Source organism: Citrus sinensis, chromosome 9, assembly GCF_022201045.2.
Source record: "Citrus sinensis cultivar Valencia sweet orange chromosome 9, DVS_A1.0, whole genome shotgun sequence".
Lineage (NCBI taxonomy): Eukaryota > Viridiplantae > Streptophyta > Magnoliopsida > Sapindales > Rutaceae > Citrus > Citrus sinensis.
The window spans coordinates 30,711,514-30,731,787 of NC_068564.1; the positions used below are offsets into that span (position 1 = coordinate 30,711,514).

Consider the following 20,274-nt stretch of genomic DNA (forward strand, 5'->3'; position numbering starts at 1 on the left):
TTATAATATCATAGGTAAAGATTATGATTATTTCATTTTCAAGTTTTTAATTTTATCTTTCTTGTAGGAACTTTAAGGAAATATCAATAATTTAAAGAGGATTTTTCAAGTTTTTAATTTTATTTTTTTTGTAGGAACTTTAAGAAAATATCAATAATTTAAAGAGGGTAAAATAGCTAATAATTTAAATTTTTTTTTTAGTTATTTCTGTCTACAAACTATTGTTAAGGGTAATATTATCTTTGCACAGTCAATTAACGGTCAATATTAAAATTAACTAACAGTAGAAAAATTTTTATAAATAAATAAATTTTTATTATTTATTTATAACAAGCGCAAATCTAAGGAGAAAGTTTTTAAAAACTACCCTACATTTGTTTTTATAAAAGATATATTAAAGGAGGAGGCAGTTTGGCATGAGGCTGTCGAAACAGCTGTTAGATTTGGTGTATTTGATAGATCAATTGCAAAACGACAAAACTTAATGCACAAAATAATCTTAAAAACGATGAACACGTGGAACCAGCGGTTGGGGCTTGAGGTAGATCCAGCAAATTTAGTGAAACAGTACAAAACTAGAGAGCTGTCTTAAAACGACAGCCTTTCATTATATGATTTATTTAGAAAAAAAAAAAAAAGGTTGCCTCGAACAAATTTTTGAGTTTGGTCAAGATTTAAAAATATATATGTGCAATTCGAACAAAATTTGAGTTGTGTGAAATGGTTAAGGTGACCCACAAGATTGCAAATAAACTTTTGTATAAATTAAGGAGTATTAATAAAGGAATAAACTAATAAGGGGAAAAAATTAATTACTTGTAATATGGCAGTTATGGATGTGTAATTTAAAATGATAATTAATCGCTGGGCTTTGGGTGTGTGGACTCGAATAAATAATTGAGTACGAGTAGATTTTTTTAATATGTTCTTCCAAATTAATGAAGATATAATTTTAAAATGTGATTTAGTAGCATTTATTTAGGTGAATCCTAATAAAGTTTTAATTACGCATATTTTTATTCAAAGTAATTAAATAATATAATTGGGTTGGCAAGGCACTGCTGCAATTCCAGGTAATATGAGCTGACGCTTTTTTTTTTTTTTTTTAACTCACTATACTAAATAAGCTATAAGTGGACCAAGTCCAAATTATTGGATATCCTTCTAATTTTTAAATCAATGGATTCGAGCAATGTCAACCGATTTTATGTGGACCTTTTGTTACAATTTAATCGAATATGTTACTTTACGTTAGTGTAAAGGAGATAAGTGTTATATTTTTAAATTGGAGATGTTAAATATTGTAACCCATTTGAACTTAGGTACAAATGTCTCTTACTTACATTTGAGGGGGGAAATTTATAATTTTTTCGTATTGGTTAATTAACACGTAATATTTTGATTTTTTTTTTAACACACTTATATGGTATTACCTAATAATGGTAATACATTTACACAGTTACCATAAAATAAAATAAGTGGAACTTTTAATTAAGCGACACTTAAGGGTCCGCCTATGTTACAACTGTTGTACGGTGCAACAGTTTTTGTTTTTATTCAACAAAGCCGTTGGATGCCTCCTTATCAGATCTAATGGCTGAAATTAATTATTACATAATTGATCCAGCTACTTACAATCGTTGTGGCCGGTTGTAATTCTTGTGCTGACCGAATCACTTAAACCCTCAATTCAATTCTCCGAATTCGCAGACCCAGTCTCTATTTTCCATTTTGATTGCCGCTAAATCCGCTGCTGCAAATACCTCCATCGTTTGAGAGTTCATTTGCACTGACTATGTTGTTATTGTTGCCCTTCTTTTATCTTCTTGTTTCTCATTTGAGTCATTCATTTTTTCTCAATTTCTTATTGGTTTTTGCCTTCTCCGCAGATTTATTGTTATCTCTAAATCTCGCTCTTTCTCGTTTGCCTTCTATCCATTTGTTCTTTATCTTTTCTTTCTCAATTAACTAAACACATCTAAATTATAAAAGCTCCGACACCAAATTCAAAATCTCACTGTTTTCTTATTATCAAATTAAAATACCTCGCGAATCTAGTAACAATAATTAGATCGATTGTACTCGACTTCGATTTTCGCCCAAACCAACAACATAAATTCATACAAAGAGAATAAATAAAATAAAAAGCATAAAGAGAGAAGAGGATACTATTTTGCAGAAGCAGACCAGAAATTCTAAAAATCTCATTTGCTGTTGCTAAGAATAGAGAGAGATAAGATTGGCCAAGCTAAATGCCCTCGTTCATTCATTATTGTGTTGGTGGTAATTTATATATTCTGCTAATATATAAATTTGATCTAATAGATTTTCTCTTCGGAATCTAACCGGGGCTCGTGTGGGAAGAAATCATCTTCATGGTTCGTGATCGTCAAGTGTTTGGTTTGACCAAGTCGTGGACTAAATCAAAACCAAACAAAAAGACTTTTATTTTAACCAGAAAAATAAAAATTAAAAGAAAATCAACAACTACAATCGCCCAAAAGAAAAAAAAAACAACAGGGTGAAATGATTTGTTTGAAAGAAAAAAAGAGAATGAGAGTGACTCACCTGGTGGGCTGTGTAGACCCGGCGAGTTGATTTGAGTTGAAAAATGGAATATTGAAATTTGAATAGATATAGGGATTGTGATTTAGAATAAGAGAGAAAGAAAAGAGGAGAAAAGGAGGGGGGAAAACAGAGAAACCCTAGATACAGATCAGAAGAGAGTGGACGAGTGATAATTGATAAAAGATAAAACTTTTCAGTCCTTTTTTGCAATCTCCGATGAATCCAACCAAAAGTGTGTGACAGTAGAGCATTTGCTTCAGCCCTCTTCACAAAATGTCTCAAGCTTCGACTCGCCAATTTTTTCTTTCTCCGATGAAGGAATCACCTCTGGGAATCGATTCCTTAATCCATTTGGCCTTTTGCCAGGGGCTTCTTTCGACCATCATCTCCTTTCTTTTTCGTCAAACTCCTTTAACATAACAGTCACGTGCGTTTTCAGATGCAAGTAACTTACCTTTTCTTAACAGACTTCTCCGGTATTCTCTAACACAAACGTGGCCATCTCTGAAGCATTCGATCGGTTACTTTTAAATCGAATTGTTACACTGAATAAGGACAAACAACTGTTGCACCGTACAACAGTTGTAACATAGGCGGACCCGACACTTAATTAGGGTTTAATAAGACAGTAATAAAATATACAATTATCCTTTACTTTCCCTAAAAAAGTTATATTTAATTTTTAATTGTCAAAAATTGTATGCAAACTACCAAGTGTAGATGGTGCTTGCAAAAAAATTAATATAATTTTTTTTCTAGGGTTAAATTAGTAATTTAATTATTTTCTTTTTATTAATGTCCAAAAAAAATTATTATAAAAGGATAATATTGTAAAAATAAACCAAAAGAAATAAAAAGTAACAGCATGTATATCAATACTTTAACGGCAAGGATGTTTCGATGCATTTTAAAAAATACAGGAACTAAATTGACACTAATTTTAAAATATAAAAACTAAATAAGCTTTTACTCGTAATAAAATATTCAATTATACTGTACTTTCCCGATCGCATATAAAAATGTGGTTTTCATCAGTGGACTGATAAATAAAAATTTTTAAAACCACCCAAAATTTACCTAATTTACAAAAATGGCCACATTGTAATTTTCATTACTTTCATAGCCAAATAAACTTATATTAGGACAAAATTACAATTATCATCCAAAATTTCCAAAACCCTAATTTATTCTCCCTTTTACACAACTTACCATCAGTCATAAAGGAGGAGAACACTAGAAAATCAACGGCAGTGTAGGGTATCGAACTATCAAGGATAAGGAAAAAGGTGACTTTTTTTTTATTTTTTATGAGAATGCGAGATATTTGACGACAAGATAAATCAGTAATTTCTCACTTGGTATTTTCAGCTTCAATCACTGAAAATGTCAATGATTAGTGACGGTGAGTTAAAATCGGTCATTTTTTAATATAATTTCCTATTTAACTATCTCATTATAGATGATAAATGTCATATCATTTAAGAAACTGCAAAACATACATATAAATGATCAAAGCTACCTTGTTATCTCCATACCATCACTAACAATTATTAAAGGGGGAAAAAAAAGACGTGAAATGCTCATAAAACCAACTATTGTATGAATGGAAAAAAAAAAAAAAAAAGATTTAGTGGTGTAACTGGTGTCCACAAATCACTGAACTTTTGCGGTTGCGGCCACCGACGGTAATGAGGCAACTGTTTTTTTAAATAAAAAATAATAATGAAAATTAAATAAATAATCTGACGCTTGATTGGAATTTCACTAAAGGAGAGGGCCAAAATATGTAATTTTAGGCATATTGGCACTGTTATTTGTCAAATTTCGGCGATGACATAAATGCATATACATTTACAAATTATAAATTAATTAAAAAATTAGACACAAGAAACCGAACAAGTCGACGTTGTCGTCTCAGTTCTGAATAGAAGTAGAATTCATGGGTGATCCCTTCCATAGATACGATACTCCTGCTGACAGAGGTAATTTCTATCTCCTTTGTTTGGTTCCCGCGAAAATGTAGGAAAGTTGAAAGGAAAAAAAAAAAAAAGGCCTGAGGCATAAGCTGCTGCTACGTGCGTTTTTTTAAAATTCAATTATTTGATTATTATGATGCTTTGTGTATCAAAATTGCCTGTAGGCGATTTAATTGTATTTATTATGTTAAAAATCGTAAGTTAACAATTTTTTTTTTTTTTGGCTATAATCACTTGGTTTACATGTGCAAGATTTTGTGTATGACGCTTGTGATGGACTCATTTATTAAAAAATATATTAAAAAAAACGATAAAAGGTTGATTTCTCATCATCAATAAAACTCGAATGAGAAACCTATTGTTAGGTCAAGCAATGCCAATGGAATGTTGTGTCTTCTAGAGTGATGCTTGCTCAACTCCTTTGCAATCCACTAGGAGTTTTATTGTAAGAGTTGCAGTCACATTTTGGTTTCCGTCATCAATAAAGGATGCCATGTCATTTGGGGTTTCGCTGATAGGACTACTTGCCCAGGACTTGATGCAACTTATGGATATGGAAACAAGTTGCATCGCTTGAATCTTAATAATTATGCATTGCTAGACTTTTTTTTTTTTTTTTAGATACCTGATCCTAATGCATTGATAGACTTTTAGGTAACTGATCCTTATGCTTCTGGATGTTAACTTGTCTGTTGACGCATCAAGGGTGGCATTGGCATCTACCTGTCTCTCTTCATGCTCTGTATTGAGATCTCACTCATCACTTTTGCAAAAGTATTCTCACTCCCCTTATATTCATCTTTGTTTGGAAATAGTTATACTTTTCCAATATGCTCAAACAATTAAATCCTATGCTGCTTCCTGCCATTTTCCCCTTTTAGCTTTAGTTACCTGCAAAAGGGAAGAGGTTTTTTGCTTAGGTCATGTGCCTTTCTTCAAAGGAACAGAAAAAGTAAGAACCACTGTGCCTTTAAATTTTACTTGTCAGTGATAGAAACGAAAAATGGTAAAGCAATGTATATACACCATGGGCTATACTTTAGCTGTTGAAAATTAGACTATCCTGTAATGGAAATTTAAGCCATTGCTGTTTATGCTGTGTGACTATTTCTCTGTATATTGTTTTTTAAATGGATTTACGCCTTATTGCAGCATCCAGTGTTGCTAGGCCCAGCTTTGCTGGCTACTTGACATCTGAAGCACCCTCATTGACATCGCAACAACCTTTAAGTTCTAATGGTTTTCGCGGTGCTTCTGATTTCTTACATAGAGAAGTAAGAACTTTTGAGTGGAGCATCTTTTTGGTTACTTTACTAATATATTTGTGACGAGGGAAATTTCTTTTGTTCTGTGCCCTTACTTTCAGGTAACACCAATGCGGCCTGGGGCACTTGGCCTGGTTGATACTGCTGGTGTTGGAGTTCATCCTGAACCTGGGATGGTTGGAATCACAGCGGTAGCTAGTGTAAAGGGTTACTCATCTCCTTTACCAGATCCAAATTTAATAGGCCAAAGACGGGATATTGCACCAGGCATTAATCCGACAATTCCTGATGTGATTAATGGAGTGCCCAGCTCTTTAAGAAATAACGCGGGTTCCCCTCTAAAAAAAGGAGAATCCAACCTTCTGTTTGTTGATGGGCTCCCAACTGACTGTACCAGAAGAGAAGTATCGCGTATCCTTTTGAATGTGTCTTCAACATGCGTGCGTGTTTTCTTGTTTGTATGCCTATTCTTGTGCATTTTTTCCCTGTGTTTGACATCTCAAGACTTCTGGTGTTTTATCAGATTCCATGACAGGACATTTGGATACTTTTCAAATTGTAATAGCATTGCATATCATATAAGGGTTCTGAAATGAAATCCTCAATTCCTTTTTCTTTTGGGTGTGAGCAAAGCCACAATGGCTTTGTTATATCTGTATGTCTGAATGACACTTACCTCGTAATGTTGTGACACTAGTATCCTTGACATATGTTCAAAGATCTTTTCCGTCCATTTGTTGGTTATAGAGAAATAAGAGTTATTCATAAGGAGCCCAGACGAGTAAGTTTTCTACATTAATTTCATTCTACCCTGTTTGGAGGCATGGTTTACAGCATAAAAGTGAGGGGGGGGAAAAAATCATTTCTGTTCAATAGAGTTTCTAGCCTTGGCACAGATGGTTCTTGTTTAACTTTGGCACTTTATTGGAGCATGAGAAGCTTGACTTCCGATTTTAACTAACAGTGCTGTTGTTTGATAATTTTTTTCACTCAGTTTACAGAATCATCCTTTAACCCAACCTCACCTGACTAAGCTTTACATTTGAATTTGGGATTGACTAGATGGATCCTTTGCTGCTAATTTTCTCTATTTTTCAAAAAAGAGGGGGGTGGGCAAAGCCCAAATCTATTTTATTGGTCCCTACCTCCATAGGATTTGAACGCTAGTGGCCCACCTTGTTTCTGCTAGTCATTAGATCTGCTGTGGGATTCAGGGGGTTAAGGATTTAGGTTAGATTTTCAGTATTACACGTCCAACTACTCTGTACTGCAACCCCTTCTATAATTTTTTTTTTATTTTAAATTTATTGTGATACTCGGATGCTCTTTGGAGTATTTTGTTTCATATTCACAGGAAAAGAAATTAAAAAATGCTCTCAAATTTCACAGCATTGCAATTGTTAGATTCAACTTAAGTGGATTTTTGTACTTCATATCATTGTCGACGTTCCTAACAGTTCGTTCACGTCATCACCTTGCATCAATTTCTCATCTTTGATGCTCAAATGATTAAATCATAGGCTGCTTATGTTAGATTTATGCTTATCATTAATTCTGTAACCTTCACAGTAAATATTACATTGCAGAGTGGAGACAGGGCTATGGTTTTGTGCTTTGTGGAGTTCGATGATCCAAAGTGTGCTCGGACAGCTATGGATGCTCTTCATGGTATAATTGTCCAAGAAATTATGAAATTTTGAACTTTCTGTCAACTTTGGCATGGGCATCTTAGGTCATTTTTAATCTTTTCCTTTGGAGACAGGGGGACAAGAAAACTGAACATCTTAGGGCATTTTCAACCAGCATATGCTTTATATGGATTTTTTGTCTGATTATACAGTTTAAATGTTAACATAACAATTGCGTCAAGTTCGCACTTCTTTCAAAATGTTCATGTAATGACAATTGGTGCTTACGAATTAATCTTTTTACAGTTAGTTTTAAAGAAAGCTACTGAATTGGCTAGCAAGCTGAATGTATGCAGTAATCTAATCAGTCAATTATCTATTTGCAGTGAAATATGTCATCTGATAGGCTTTAAATCGTGCCATTTTCTGCAGGTTACAAGTTTGACGATAAAAAACCTGACTCCCCTGCCTTGAAGATCCAATTTGCACATTTTCCTTTCCGTCTTCCATCTGATGGTGATGAGAAACGTACTCCCCGTTGAGTATCCAATGGTTGATCGCCGTGGATGTATTTTGACATAGAAACGAGCCTTTCCATTCTGAACTGTATATTAGTTGAGCTGTTCTGTGGATGTAAGCAGCCGTTCTATGTAAAATCATGGCTTGTACATTTTATTAATGGCCCACCCTAAGCAATAGGTAATGATTTGTTGAAAAGAATGCTGATTTCTCTCAAGATAATGAAATGGATACTTGGATACTTCCCAGTTACCCCTTGGAATTTTATCATCATCATCATTGTTATGAAGTTTCATTCTCAAGTTAGACCTTTCTCATTTTCTTAAACCTCCTCTTGCGTCTTGGTCTTTTGATCTCAAGCTTTGGTTGATTTTGAGATTTCTAGTTACGGTTACTCTTTTCAGGTAGTACTGCACGTACAAACGCTCATGACAACACGAACTCAAACAAATTAAAAAACAACAGCCAACAACATTCATTAAATCTAAACCAAGAAAGGCAATAATGACAGGAAAATGTGTCAGATGGACGTGAGATTACCAAATGAAATTGAATTTAGGTGCAGTGCCAAATCTAGCAGTTGATTGAATACTCGGCGGGCATCATGCATCAATTTTATTATTATTATTATTATTATTGAGAGGATGCATCAATTTATATACCGGACATGAAATAAAACAAACTGTTTCTTTAAACAAATGGACAGTTCTATCATCCTCTTCTGAAGAACATTAGGAACCCTATCATTTTCATCATCCTTGTCCTTTGTGAAAGATGTGCATCACTTCAGCATTAAAGATTCATCTGCTTCTGCTTGCTTAAAGCAAATATTTAATGGGGGTTTCTTGGCCAGGGCATGGCCTTGTATGAGTGAAACATTAAAACCTGAAAGGAATAGATAACAATCATGCAAGCTAAGCGATTACACAATCGTTAATAAACAATGAATTTTCAGTGCTGGCATGATACGGGAACCAAAAATAGACAGCAGAGCTTTCACCGTACTCTAAAATGGAATCTTTCAACCTTCAATATTATCAACTATATAACAATGCGGAAGAAATTCCTTCAGTTGGAAATATAACTGAAGTCTAACTGATCTTTTAAGTGCCGTGATAACATTGGAAGTCTAGAATTCAGGGCCATATGAACTGTTTGAATGGTTCAATGCCAATCATTTGACGAGTAGCATACATCAATCGTTCCGTATTTGGTTGGCAGAATCTTTTATCACCTAATCTCATCAATACCAGATTTATTTCCTCAACTTCACAACATAATATACAGTTAGCAAAACATCGTTTTCAACACCATTTTGGGCTTCTGGGATCTTTGTCGTCAATGCTGCTAAATAATCACAAAGTTTAACACAAACCTTCATAGCACAAACCTTCGTAGCATTTGAAACTAAAACATGTAAACAACGTGAAGCAAAAGACTGTTGGTTCAAAAGAGTACAATTTTGTGTGTATTCTCATTCATCTCTTTATTCCTTGGAACTATGGAACCTAGCTAGCTTACATTAATTGTTTGTGATCTTTGGCTATAATTAACAATAAGCTATGAAGATTGAAGACTAACAATCATCAATTTGAGAGAGGGGCAAACATAAGATTTTACATAGCCCCTTTAACAAATTAGGATGAATCACTACAAACATAAGAACTGAAGATCAGCAAAAGAATCATAATATCATGAAAGCAACAAACAAATAAATGCAACTATAGAAATGCAGTGCCTGCAAGGCCATGGTGCAGAAGATTATGAGCAATGGAATCCCTAGTCTTCATTGAGCTCACCGATCTCAGAGCAACTTCTGGGACCATCTCATCATCAACAAGATCAAATGCCAACTCCGGATCCATCTCCTCATTCATCATCTCACAAATATTATGCAACACACAACATGCCCCGAGAACCACAGGCAAATCCTGTAGTTTAACCTCCGTTCTCTTCTGCAGACAACACCACCTTCCTTTCAACCGAGCAAATGCATCTTTAGAAACCCTTTGAATCTCTCCAATCTTCTCATTAAAAGCATGTTGAGTCCATGTCAAATGCTGCTGTGTATAAGGCACCAAAACCCAATCCATTAACGGATACCCTGAACCTCCAACGATCCACACACCCTTTAAAAGACCCCCGCTTGCTCTTTGATACAAAGCAGACTTCTCCAACACCTGGTCGTCAGGCATTGAACCGGGCCATCCAATGCACACATCAGTAAATACCCCATTCGGATTCACAACTCCCTGAACCGTGATAGAATAAGAAGTCTTCTGATTCCTTTCTGTATGCCGCTTATTGAAATAAGCAGCGACACTAATCTTTGGAGCTATAATCGGAACATGAGTAGTATACATTGAACCAACAACATTCGGGATCCCAGATATAACTTCAAACTCATCTTTTATCTTCCTCAAAGCATCATCATCAGGCCATTGTAAATACTTGGGCATTAACACACTTCTAATAGCTGTACAAACTTCAAGAACCAATTTATGACAAGTCGATATCCCTAAACCAAACCTTTTTGATACAAGTCTAAGTGGCTCGCCTGTAGCAAGTCTCCAAATACAAACAGCAACCCTCTGTCTCACAGGAATTGCATTCCTCAAAGTGGTGTCTTCCTTAGCAATTACAGAATTCAGCTCTTCACATATCATGTCAAACGTTTGCCTCCTCATTCTAAACCATTTCTTGAACTCCTCTTCCGGATAGTCGGGCCTGTTACATTCATCCCACCAGGCCTTAGACCTGTCCTTCACCCACAACCTCCTATGCTGACCCGAACCAGCGCCACCGGTTCCCTGCTTGACTTGTTTCTCTGCCTGCAGAGAATCATCAGCAGCAATAGCAGTGATGGCAGCAACAGAAGTGGCAAGTGAACGTGACTTCTTCCTCTTCACACGTTCAGTTTCTTGAACTTCTGCATAGTAATCTTGTATGTTGGAGTAATACTCCAACATGGTTTTTTTCTTGTTCCTGTGATTCGCTTCGAAAAATGATTTTTCTTCGGCTGAAGCTTTCTTTTGTGCATCTTGGTCACCCTTTTCTTGCTCTTCTAACAACAACAATGAAGTAATAATACCATTTAAATCTTTCTTCTTCCCACCACCTCCTTCTTCTGACGATGACGATGGTCGTGGTGATTCATTACCACTGCTGTCATAACACTCATCATCATTATCATCATCATCATCATCTTCATAGCCAACTTGCTCATCCTTTCTTTTCCTCTTTCTGATTTTAGAAATGATATGACTCATTTCTTGTTTACTTTTTTTAGTCTTTGGTTTTGTGAGCGAGGGGATATGGTATAAGAGAGTTGCATATAAGAGATTTGAAAAGGGTTTAAAGGTTGGTGTGAACAAACTTTGAAGAACAAAGTGTGAACACAGAAATTGACAAAGTGGCCATCCATATACAAATAAGAAAAATATTCAGCAATCCTGAAGTTTCTTTCATTCGTTCAGCAGCAAAAAGTTAAATAATACCTACAAATGAAATGGATGTAGACTTTGAGGCTTGCTGGGTTAATCTGAACGCGTTTTTGGTGCTTTTAAAAAATAGTGATCTATGAAGCTCAAATCGATATTGATTACGTATAGTCAAATTAATAATCAAATGGCACAAAATAATGTTAAAAATGTATTACACGTCATTATCATTTTGCTTTGCAAAATATAAGATAGTCAACGCTCAGGAGACAGAGATGTGCGAGAATTCAGAGTTGTTGATTGAGTTGAATGTATCAGCTATCAGGGGAACCAAAAAAAAGAAAAAGAAAAAGAAAAGAAAAGAAATGTGCTAGTGTAGTGTGAACGCACATGGGGGAAAGTATATTTGATTTGATGTGAATTTCGAGGTGGGAGTGGTGGGGTTAGGTCTAGGACGGTGACTTGTGATTACCCCGGATGGGATCTGTCCCCCCCAATCTAGCTATTTTTTCTTTATATATATATATATATTTTTTTTCTTTTTAATTATTAATTTTCCCTTCGACTAAATGGTAAAATTGTGCTAGCTCTAATACTTCTTATACCCTTTTTTTCCAAACAACAATGGTTGGACTAATATTTTAGGGTTTGTGAAATAGAAGGCCACTAATTTTTGTAGGGGCAATTTGTACCTTACGTCCCAGATGCTGACATGACGATGATGATGAATACGATAAGAGTTTCGGAAAATTAGAAAGCGGCTACTCTTTATTATTAGTTGGGTGCGACGGTGACTTGGGCACAGGCACACGTAATAAATAAACTTGAACAAGTAAGTCATTGGATTGAGAAATGCTAATTGTGTCGTGCATCTCGCCGAGGCTCATTGTCGTCGATGATGATTGATTTCTTTTTGCGCGATGAAAGGGGGACTCGTTTGAAAAACGACATGTGGTTTTAATAGTAACGCAAAAAGCAAAAAGGGACAAAGCCAAAAGAGGAGAATATTTATTACTTCACGAGGAAGTGATTTCTGTAATAATAGACAGACTGTATGATAAAAAGGACAACAATGTCGCCCTCGTCCAAAATAAACCCATGGGAGAGTTCCTTCCGCTCACTGTTACCAGCAGCAATTCATAGAAAATTTCACCCAAGCTCCTCGAATATTATCAAAATATCATTAAAAAAAGATACATTAAATAAATAAAAACGAAAAACCCCTTATTATTGAAGTCGCACTAGGCAGATATGTTTAACAGTATTTTTGTCTTCCTAAATTTTCTGCATGATCCTATGAAAATTCCGCCGTAGTTGGTCCTCCACGCTAGAGGAGAAGCAAAGCTGAAACTCATTCAAGATTTACAGCATCATCATCATCATCCCACCGGTCATAATAATTATTCTTTTCTTATTTGTCAAATTTTGTATTCCCTCTTGAGCGGTAATGGTGAAAGTGATCATTTTTTGCCCTTTGCTGGGAATGGGATCTACACCTCCCCTTGAAGCAACAAATTTCAACATTATACGCCGCTTTTTGACCCTGTGCCGTGTGTAGCCCCTCTCCTCTGCCTGACTTGTGGAAAAACCGAACAGCGAACTTTGAATTTTGAAAGAAATGGGCATCGCAAAACCCTCCTGTATTACTTGCACATTACGCATCCACGATGATATATATATATATATATATATATATATATATATATTTGGGTTGTTTCAATTCCAAGTTTTTTTTCTGTTAAATCTCTATACTTACGATAACAATAATTTAAGATCTGTTTCAAATGCATAATAGAAAAATAGATAGTGTTACTGGTAAAATTCCAGAATTTTATTCTAGTTTTGAGGTCTAGCTTAATTTCAACTCTAGACAAAGTAGATTTACATTGGTAACCTGTTTGAGTCCGACTAAATATCTTCCAAAGTGATTCAAAGCACAATATCTTGTCATTTAGTCCAGGAAGATGATAGGAAAATGCAAGAGATGAATCCAAGGAACACAAGGTCAAGCCCTACCAACGAGACAATTAAAGCAAGCATGTGATTTTCCATAAAGTGGTGACCTTTGGGCGTATATCCTAATTTGATGCCCTTGGTCCTTGAACAAGTCTCCAATAAACTAAAAGTACGTTCTGATACACGATTCAAGACCAAAACAAAGAAATGCCTCTTTCCTTTGTTAAGATTTCATTCACAGGTCAAATGCTCAAATGTTCAAACTTCAGTTAATGGGGTTGGCTGAAATCTCAAAAACTTTGAATTGATTTGATTTTTTGGAACAGCAGTCAAGTTATCCTCATGTTTACAAAACCGTTCCATTATGAAGAAAGAAATGATTCTGTACAACGCTCTTCCATCCTAACCTACTTGATGAAGAAAATATGAATTTAAGACCAACAGAAGGAAAAGCACCATACCAAACAGAGTCGAAGTAAGACGTAGTGCCAGCCCGAAGCATGACCTCTTTTATGGCTAAATATCATCCGACACAGATGAATCATGTAATGCATGTAACAGCAAGTTCCCAGGTTTCTCGAGAGCTTTGACTTCAACTATTGAATAACTTTTGTATGGCTTTAACTGTTGAACAAATGGCCAAGACAAATAGGCATGCGAACCAGCTCATCAGTTTTACTCAAGTCTTTTATATTAACAAAAAAAGGCTCACACAAGTCTGCAAAAGATAAATCAAGTAAGTGATTTTCCAGCCCATTCCCGTTCTCGTCGCTTAAGCTTGGCTTGCATCCTGTTGAACTTTTCTTTCCCCTTTTCCAAAAGAGGATCATGCACAACATAGTCATCAGGATCATCCTGACGAGACATGTTATCCTGCATGATGTTTCACGGGAAAAATTAGGTCCAATGAGCATGGACACCAAAAGTAATCAATCTAAATAATGCTAAAATAAAAACAATTTATTTTTAGTGCTTGTACTTGCTACCTGTGGTGGGTGTGGTGAACTGAACCAATTACAATTCAGTTGTTCAAATTTCAAACTCATTCAAATAAAGAGTAATTTGGGACAGAACAGCAGTAAAATAACAGAAGTTTAAGTTGGAAAAATTCAAATGAAATCATCAGAAAAGAGGGAACTTCGTCAAAGAAGTTAGATAACAAAATTACTAAAAGAAACAATGGCTGTGAGTGGTATATAAACTCGGATAACCAACAACTAGAGGCGTGTTTAATTTGAGTGAAAGCTTTACATATGGTACTGATCAGTTTTAGAGTCTTGCAAGATTAAAACCTCACAATAATTGAACTGATTGGTTTTCATACAAAAACAAACCTAAACTGAACCTATATAAAGTCGAACCAAAACCATCCCATTTAGTTTCAGTCCACTCCTAACATTACTCATACTAGACGAAGATGTAGTTCCAAAATATTTATAGAAATAATGTAATACCTGAACATTAAATTTTATTGCCATTTGTTTCAGCTTGTGCCTAGGTTCTCAGTCAAATGGAGTTTACAATGTTCCTGACCATTTATTTCTTAGACACTAAGAAGGTAATAAATGCAAAATGATATATATATAGTTCCTGACCATTTATTTAGTTCAACAGCAACCTAATTCCCTCCCAACCCATGTGAGCAGGATTCAAACCCTAGACCTCTTGTTTTCAACACGAGATTTTACTAACCCAGCTAGTTGGTACCCCCAACATGCTATCATACTGAATTGGTTTTGAATCTTTGATAAGAGACCTTACTTTGCCATGCTCAGGAGTGAAAGTTAACCGAACTGCTTTCCAGTCGGATAAATCCTCATCTTCACCTCCTCCAGACTTGTTGCTCAAGTCATTTGGTTTTGCAGAGACAGACTTCTTAAACATCTCAAGCTTTACTAAAACCTGATCGTGGCAAGGGAAAAGTACAAGCGTTATGACAAATGTTAAATATCAAATGTAAAAAAAGAAGTACAGCATGATCAACAAGTATACATGCAAGATTTATGATTTCATACATGCATTGATGCACTGTTGCCATGTAGATGGAAACTCTTCCTCCTAAGCTAAAAGCCACCAACTTTTCTTTCCTTTTCTTTTTTCAAAACTTTTATTTCACTAATCATGCAGAATGGGTTAGCCCAGTAACCTCAATTTGGTTAACTATGATGCACCGCATCATTCATCTGAAATTCCCAACAGCATACGCTCAGAGGAAGAAAAGGAGTGGAGATGCAGAAAGGGTTTTGGAGAGCGTGAGGAAAAGATCTCCTAAAATTCCATCATTCATTTCCTTCCCTCCAATTTACAGCAAACAGATCAAGCACTTAACTTAAGAATATTTGAGCCAGAAAAAAATATTTACCTATTTGATAAAGAATAAGTTCCAGGAATATAAAGCAGATGTAAAACGTTATAGAATACCCATTTAAGAATTTTTTATTTAAGAATTTTTGGAAAATTATAAATATACCAACATTACATTTTTATGTTCTCTCAAAATTTCATCTTAATTCTTAGAGAGGTCTAATGTCCATGATTCTCAAGTTGATCGATTCTCTAAACACTTTGGATTTTGCCTCTTCATCTTCTGATCTTTAACTGACAGGAGAAAGTGAAGGAATGGAAGATAAGATGAGGGAGGAAAACTAGGAGGAATGGATTTTGACACAAGTTTTCTTAGAAAATGATAAACAAGGATGATCAATGAATTATAACATACTTCATCTTCACGTCCTTGAAGTCTGCGCTTCTTCTGTTTCTGCAGTAGTCTTCCTCTTTCAGATTCATTCAAGAGCTGTAAGTCTGCATCTGCATTAGCCATACGTTCAGCTCTAGCTTCTGACCCCATCCCCTTTTTCTTCAAGGACAACTTTCCAGGTTTTCGTAGATCATCATCATCTGTGCTTTCAGCATTAGATCTGATGAGAACAAAAGAGTACCATTAAGTTTGAGTTTGCCAACATTGATCACAGCAAAATAATAGCAAAATATCAAAAATTTCATCTAAATCTTCACCTTGAAGCAGACATATCCTTGTAGCTAGGGCTAGAGCTCCCTGCAGACAAAAGATAATAATCAAAGGAACTCATAGTATCAAAGGCAATCATATGAAATGAAGGGAGGCATATCGGAAGATACCAAGGCTATTCACTTCAAATTAGTTCAATCATACATCAGAACTCGAAAATTTAATGTTAAAACCCAGCCTTCCTTTCACTGAGTGTAAAATGCTAATAAATGACATCAGGAACTTTAATTGTATTTCATGTTTCAACAAATCATAGCATGATGTGGGGCTTGTTTCAATATATAAAGGTGTTTGCTAAACAAACTACTTTGATGAAATGGACATATGACAGACGAAAGCAGTGCTATAAAAGTGGAGTTCAAAGTAAGACCTCAGGTGCCTCCTAGTATCCAGATTTAAGGGTCTTTCTTACAGTTCATCCAATGGAAGGAATCTCCCCGTTGCTTACCAGGAGACTAATTTTCTCCACCTAGTCATAATGGCAGCTTTGAGGCAAAAGTCTGTGGTCATTTCTATTCAATTATATGCAGTTTTACAAGTGGATGACAGTTAATATTCTGCTTCATTTTTTACTGTGATAAGCAACTGTAGGCTTCTAAATTTTCCAGTACCTATTTAACAAGTCTCTTTAACTTTCCAATGGTGTCTGTCAAGTGTCGACTTAAAGAGTCATGAATGTGTATGAGCACATGTACTATAATAAAGCAAGTTTTCCAGCTTCACTGTTGCTCTTATATTCTTTAGCCAAACGATACTCTAGGAAAGGAGCAATGGTAGCAACCACTAAAACTAGTATTACTTATTTCTGATGGATGGTCGATAGAGAACAGTATTTATAAGTTGAACACCTATAGAATTAGAATTTATTACTTGAAAAATAACACAGATAATTAAGGTACCATTGTGCATCTTTTGCTTAGGTGGGACATCTCCCAGGTCCTTCCGTCTCCTAAGTATCTTTTGACGCATTTTTGCATCAAAACTGGCCTCATCATCATCACTATGATCAATGAAATTCGGAAATTCAGCTTCTGAATCTTTCTTTGGCTCTTCTCTCTTTGAACTTAGAGCTTCCCTTACAGATAATTGCACCTCTCTTGTTTTGTCTCCAGATGTGTTCTGCATGAGAGAGAGGGATAAAGAGATTAACTTCCAAAAATTTAGGAAACTAATCATAAAATTTGTGATGCAACATGCTATGTTTTTACATAATCATGAAAAAAGATTGAACAGCAGATATTCGGTTATTACCAATCCTTTATCTTCCTTAAGAAGACGGGGATCATCCAAAACGTCATGACTACTCCTGATTTTTTGCTTTACTGATGCCAGTTCCTTCTCCTCTTCTTCAGCTTCTTCTCCAAATGAAAGCAAGTTCAGCTTTCTGCATTGTGCAAATAGAAATACTCACCTTAAACAAAGTAAGAGAAACATAATATGCATAAGGTTCTGTCTGCTCATTCGCAAGAGATGACGTTCCACCGAGTGTGGTAAGAAACTTACTTTACAGCTTTCTTCTTTATATCTTTATTCTCAGCCTCAGTTGTGGTTTGGATTGAGGGCCTTGAAGGTGCTCTAGGAACAATATCTTCAAAAGGGTTCCACAGCACCTAAAAACAAATATTTCAAGAAAAACGCTAACTAATGAGACTTTCTTCCTGCTTTGTCATTGTAATTACTAAGTGAATGAAAAATCACGTAAACTGGTATGAAAAGGAAACCACACATGGTTCAAACCACCCAACACAGGAAAACACAAAATCAATGTCAAGTACTAAGTCATTGACTCTATTAATGATATGCTTTACACGAAAATTCCAATCTCTTTAACAAAATCACTGACACAGGTTCCATAACCATCCAAGCCCAAACAGTTCTAAAAACATTCTGAATTAGAGAATGCACTAGAAGAAACATACTTCAACTGAAAGTAATTTTGGAGGTGGATCCAGCGGTCGATCATTCTTATCAGTGTCAACCTCACCCAACCTCAAAAGATTAAATATTGAATCCCCAGTCACCTGAAAACAAAGAAATGAGTTCTGCAACCCTGAAAATAGCTTGCATATAAGTTTACCAATGTAATCAACATTACCTTTCCAAAAATAGTGTTCTTCCGATCAAGCCAATCGCATCTATCCAAAGATATAAAAAATTGACTCCCATTAGAATGTGGGGAGCCAGCATTTGCACATGCGACTAACCCTCGGTGATTGAATCTTAGACGCGAATGGAACTCGTCAGCAAAGTTGCCTCCGTATATACTTTCCCCACCTACAGATATTGACAATCAAGATGTTAACAAATGAAGCATCCAACCATTCAAAAACAACAATGCCTTTAACAATGACCGATGTCTATAAGAATGAGGTAGGCCAAACAAAATAACTGTATTTTTTTTTTATTAATAACAGAATTCACCTTGAAAATAACAAAGTAAAAAGTCAACTAATTTAAGTCACACACACTAAAGGATCATGTAAGCTTAAAGAACTAAAGGTGAAGCACCTGCATCCACTTATGCTACATGACGGGAATACTCAACAGCATGTTTATCTCTTCATCAAACTCCCCAAATCAAACACAGTATTATCATCCCTTGGCAAGTTAAATATAAAGCACTAATTAATAACTTCGTCAGTTTCGGTATTTCAGTATCCTATAAGCAAGAGGAGTAATCTCAAGAGTCGAGACCTAAATAATTAATTTTTTTTTCCTTCAAATTCGGAATCAAATTCTCATTCTTTAGTGGAAAGGATTAGAAATATTATGACCTGTGCCGGTGCCGGTGGGGTCGCCGCCCTGAACCAGAAAGCCCTTGATGATGCGATGAAAGATGGTGTTGTCGAAATAGCCTTCGAGGCAGAGCTGCACGAAGTTCCTCACGGCTTTCGGAGCCTCTTTAGGCCAAAGCTCGATGTCAATTGGCCCGTGCGTCGTCTTCACTATCACCTTTCCTTTTGTCGGCGGCTCTAATACGTACACCGATGACATTCTCTTTCCTCGGTCCTTGCTCGCCTCGCGTCGTGTGTTTCGTTCCGACGAGATATCGGGTTGGGGTCAGCTCTCTCGCCGTTTTTGTTCTTTTTGGATGCGGGTGAAAATGCATAAGAACCGACGTCGTACACACGGTGGTTAATGGGCCTAAAGCCCAGCTTGATGTACATTGAATGCCCGAGTTATCAACACATCTGAATGACTGAATCGGATTCCGCAGGGGACACTAGAAGTTGGGTTTTGAGGCTTAAAGCCTTATATAAATAATGTTGTGGCCTTTTATTATTATTAACTAGGAAATAGAACCGTATTTCGTGCAGTTTTAAAAAAAATTAGTATTATTTTTTTTTATTATTTTGTAATTGATGAAACCGATAAAAAATATGAATTATTTGACCAAGTTGATGGCTGGTTAAAATGGTTAGAAAGAGCAAGAGAGGGCAACAAATGAACGAAAAAAAGATTTTCGCATTACAAACTTTAAGTTTATAAAGTTGATCAACAACAGACCTTGGGAGATTGATTTGTGATGGAAGATAGATAATTTAGGGAGGGTTTCTTCTCTGAAGAGTTAAAAAAAATTGAAATTTAAAAATTTTCAATAAATACAAATATAATATGAATAGTTTCATTTGTTCAGTAGACTAATCATATTAAAATAATGTTAGTAAGGAAAATAATTTAACAAATATTTGTAATTAAAATAATTTAAAAAATGTAAATTACCTCTCTCCCCTCATTTTTTAAGCAAAAATAGAAATAACTTGAAGTTTTAAAAAATAATGAAGTAATTTAAAAATAATCAATTTGGAATAATTCAAATTGTTGGATTTAAATAGAAAGAGGAAGAAATATGTACAAAGAATATCCACCAATATTTTAGATATTTTAGATAAT

The 20,274-nt window shown here is 35.4% G+C and overlaps 3 protein-coding genes and 1 long non-coding RNA gene across 10 annotated transcripts; 1 reads left to right on the forward strand and 3 right to left on the reverse strand.

The window, feature by feature from the left end:
• Window positions 1-2,005: 2,005 nt before the first annotated feature.
• LOC107176473 (uncharacterized) lies at window positions 2,006-3,163 on the reverse strand. The gene is made up of 2 exons (XR_001507802.3): window positions 2,569-3,163; window positions 2,006-2,418 (listed from the first exon to the last, which is right to left on the reverse strand). It is a non-coding gene; the product is annotated as an uncharacterized LOC107176473 (long non-coding RNA).
• Window positions 3,164-4,383: 1,220 nt separating this feature from the next.
• LOC102626977 (RNA-binding protein 1-like) lies at window positions 4,384-8,208 on the forward strand. Of its 6 annotated transcripts, none has more exons than XM_006474376.4 (8): window positions 4,431-4,550; window positions 5,191-5,318; window positions 5,426-5,496; window positions 5,697-5,818; window positions 5,911-6,220; window positions 6,529-6,590; window positions 7,396-7,477; window positions 7,870-8,208. In XM_006474376.4, exons 2-8 carry the CDS (start codon window positions 5,212-5,214, stop codon window positions 7,977-7,979), a joined length of 864 nt encoding a protein of 287 aa, XP_006474439.1. In that variant the 5' UTR covers window positions 4,431-4,550; window positions 5,191-5,211; the 3' UTR covers window positions 7,980-8,208. The 6 variants fall into 6 exon arrangements, with proteins under 6 accessions (XP_006474441.1, XP_006474442.1, XP_024953514.1 ...); XM_025097743.2 differs by having other exon boundaries at window positions 4,441-4,550; window positions 5,199-5,318; XM_025097746.2 differs by lacking the exon at window positions 6,529-6,590 and having other exon boundaries at window positions 4,423-4,550; window positions 7,870-7,890.
• Window positions 8,209-9,401: 1,193 nt separating this feature from the next.
• On the reverse strand, window positions 9,402-11,469 carry LOC102627220 (protein ALP1-like). Its single transcript, XM_006489882.4, has one exon. The coding sequence runs from the start codon at window positions 11,223-11,225 to the stop codon at window positions 9,678-9,680; it is 1,548 nt and encodes a 515-aa protein (XP_006489945.1). The 5' UTR covers window positions 11,226-11,469; the 3' UTR covers window positions 9,402-9,677.
• Window positions 11,470-13,630: 2,161 nt separating this feature from the next.
• LOC102626388 (peptidyl-prolyl cis-trans isomerase CYP57) lies at window positions 13,631-19,481 on the reverse strand. 2 transcript variants are annotated; one of them, XM_025097540.2, is made up of 10 exons: window positions 19,155-19,481; window positions 18,476-18,654; window positions 18,300-18,401; window positions 17,884-17,990; window positions 17,632-17,764; window positions 17,280-17,499; window positions 16,368-16,407; window positions 16,072-16,270; window positions 15,109-15,254; window positions 13,631-14,225 (listed from the first exon to the last, which is right to left on the reverse strand). In XM_025097540.2, the coding sequence occupies exons 1-10, from the start codon at window positions 19,372-19,374 to the stop codon at window positions 13,973-13,975; spliced, it is 1,599 nt and encodes a 532-aa protein (XP_024953308.1). In that variant the 5' UTR covers window positions 19,375-19,481; the 3' UTR covers window positions 13,631-13,972. The 2 variants fall into 2 exon arrangements, with proteins under 2 accessions (XP_024953308.1, XP_006474437.1); XM_006474374.4 differs by having other exon boundaries at window positions 15,114-15,254; window positions 19,155-19,479.
• Between the last annotated feature and the right edge of the window lie 793 nt (window positions 19,482-20,274).

Coding starts and splice junctions, on each gene's coding strand:
- LOC102626977 (XM_006474376.4), top strand. CDS start 5,212: ATGCTTCTGGATGTTAACTTGTCTGTTGACGCATCAAGGGTGGCATTG. Junction 6,221..6,528: donor TACCAGAAGAGAAGTATCGC/GTATCCTTTTGA, acceptor ATATGTTCAAAG/ATCTTTTCCGTCCATTTGTT. Junction 6,591..7,395: donor TTCATAAGGAGCCCAGACGA/GTAAGTTTTCTA, acceptor ATTACATTGCAG/AGTGGAGACAGGGCTATGGT.
- LOC102627220 (XM_006489882.4), bottom strand. CDS start 11,225: ATGAGTCATATCATTTCTAAAATCAGAAAGAGGAAAAGAAAGGATGAG.
- LOC102626388 (XM_025097540.2), bottom strand. CDS start 19,374: ATGTCATCGGTGTACGTATTAGAGCCGCCGACAAAAGGAAAGGTGATA. Junction 17,500..17,631: donor TTAAGGAAGATAAAGGATTG/GTAATAACCGAA, acceptor TCTCTCATGCAG/AACACATCTGGAGACAAAAC. Junction 16,408..17,279: donor TAAGCAAAAGATGCACAATG/GTACCTTAATTA, acceptor TTTTGTCTGCAG/GGAGCTCTAGCCCTAGCTAC.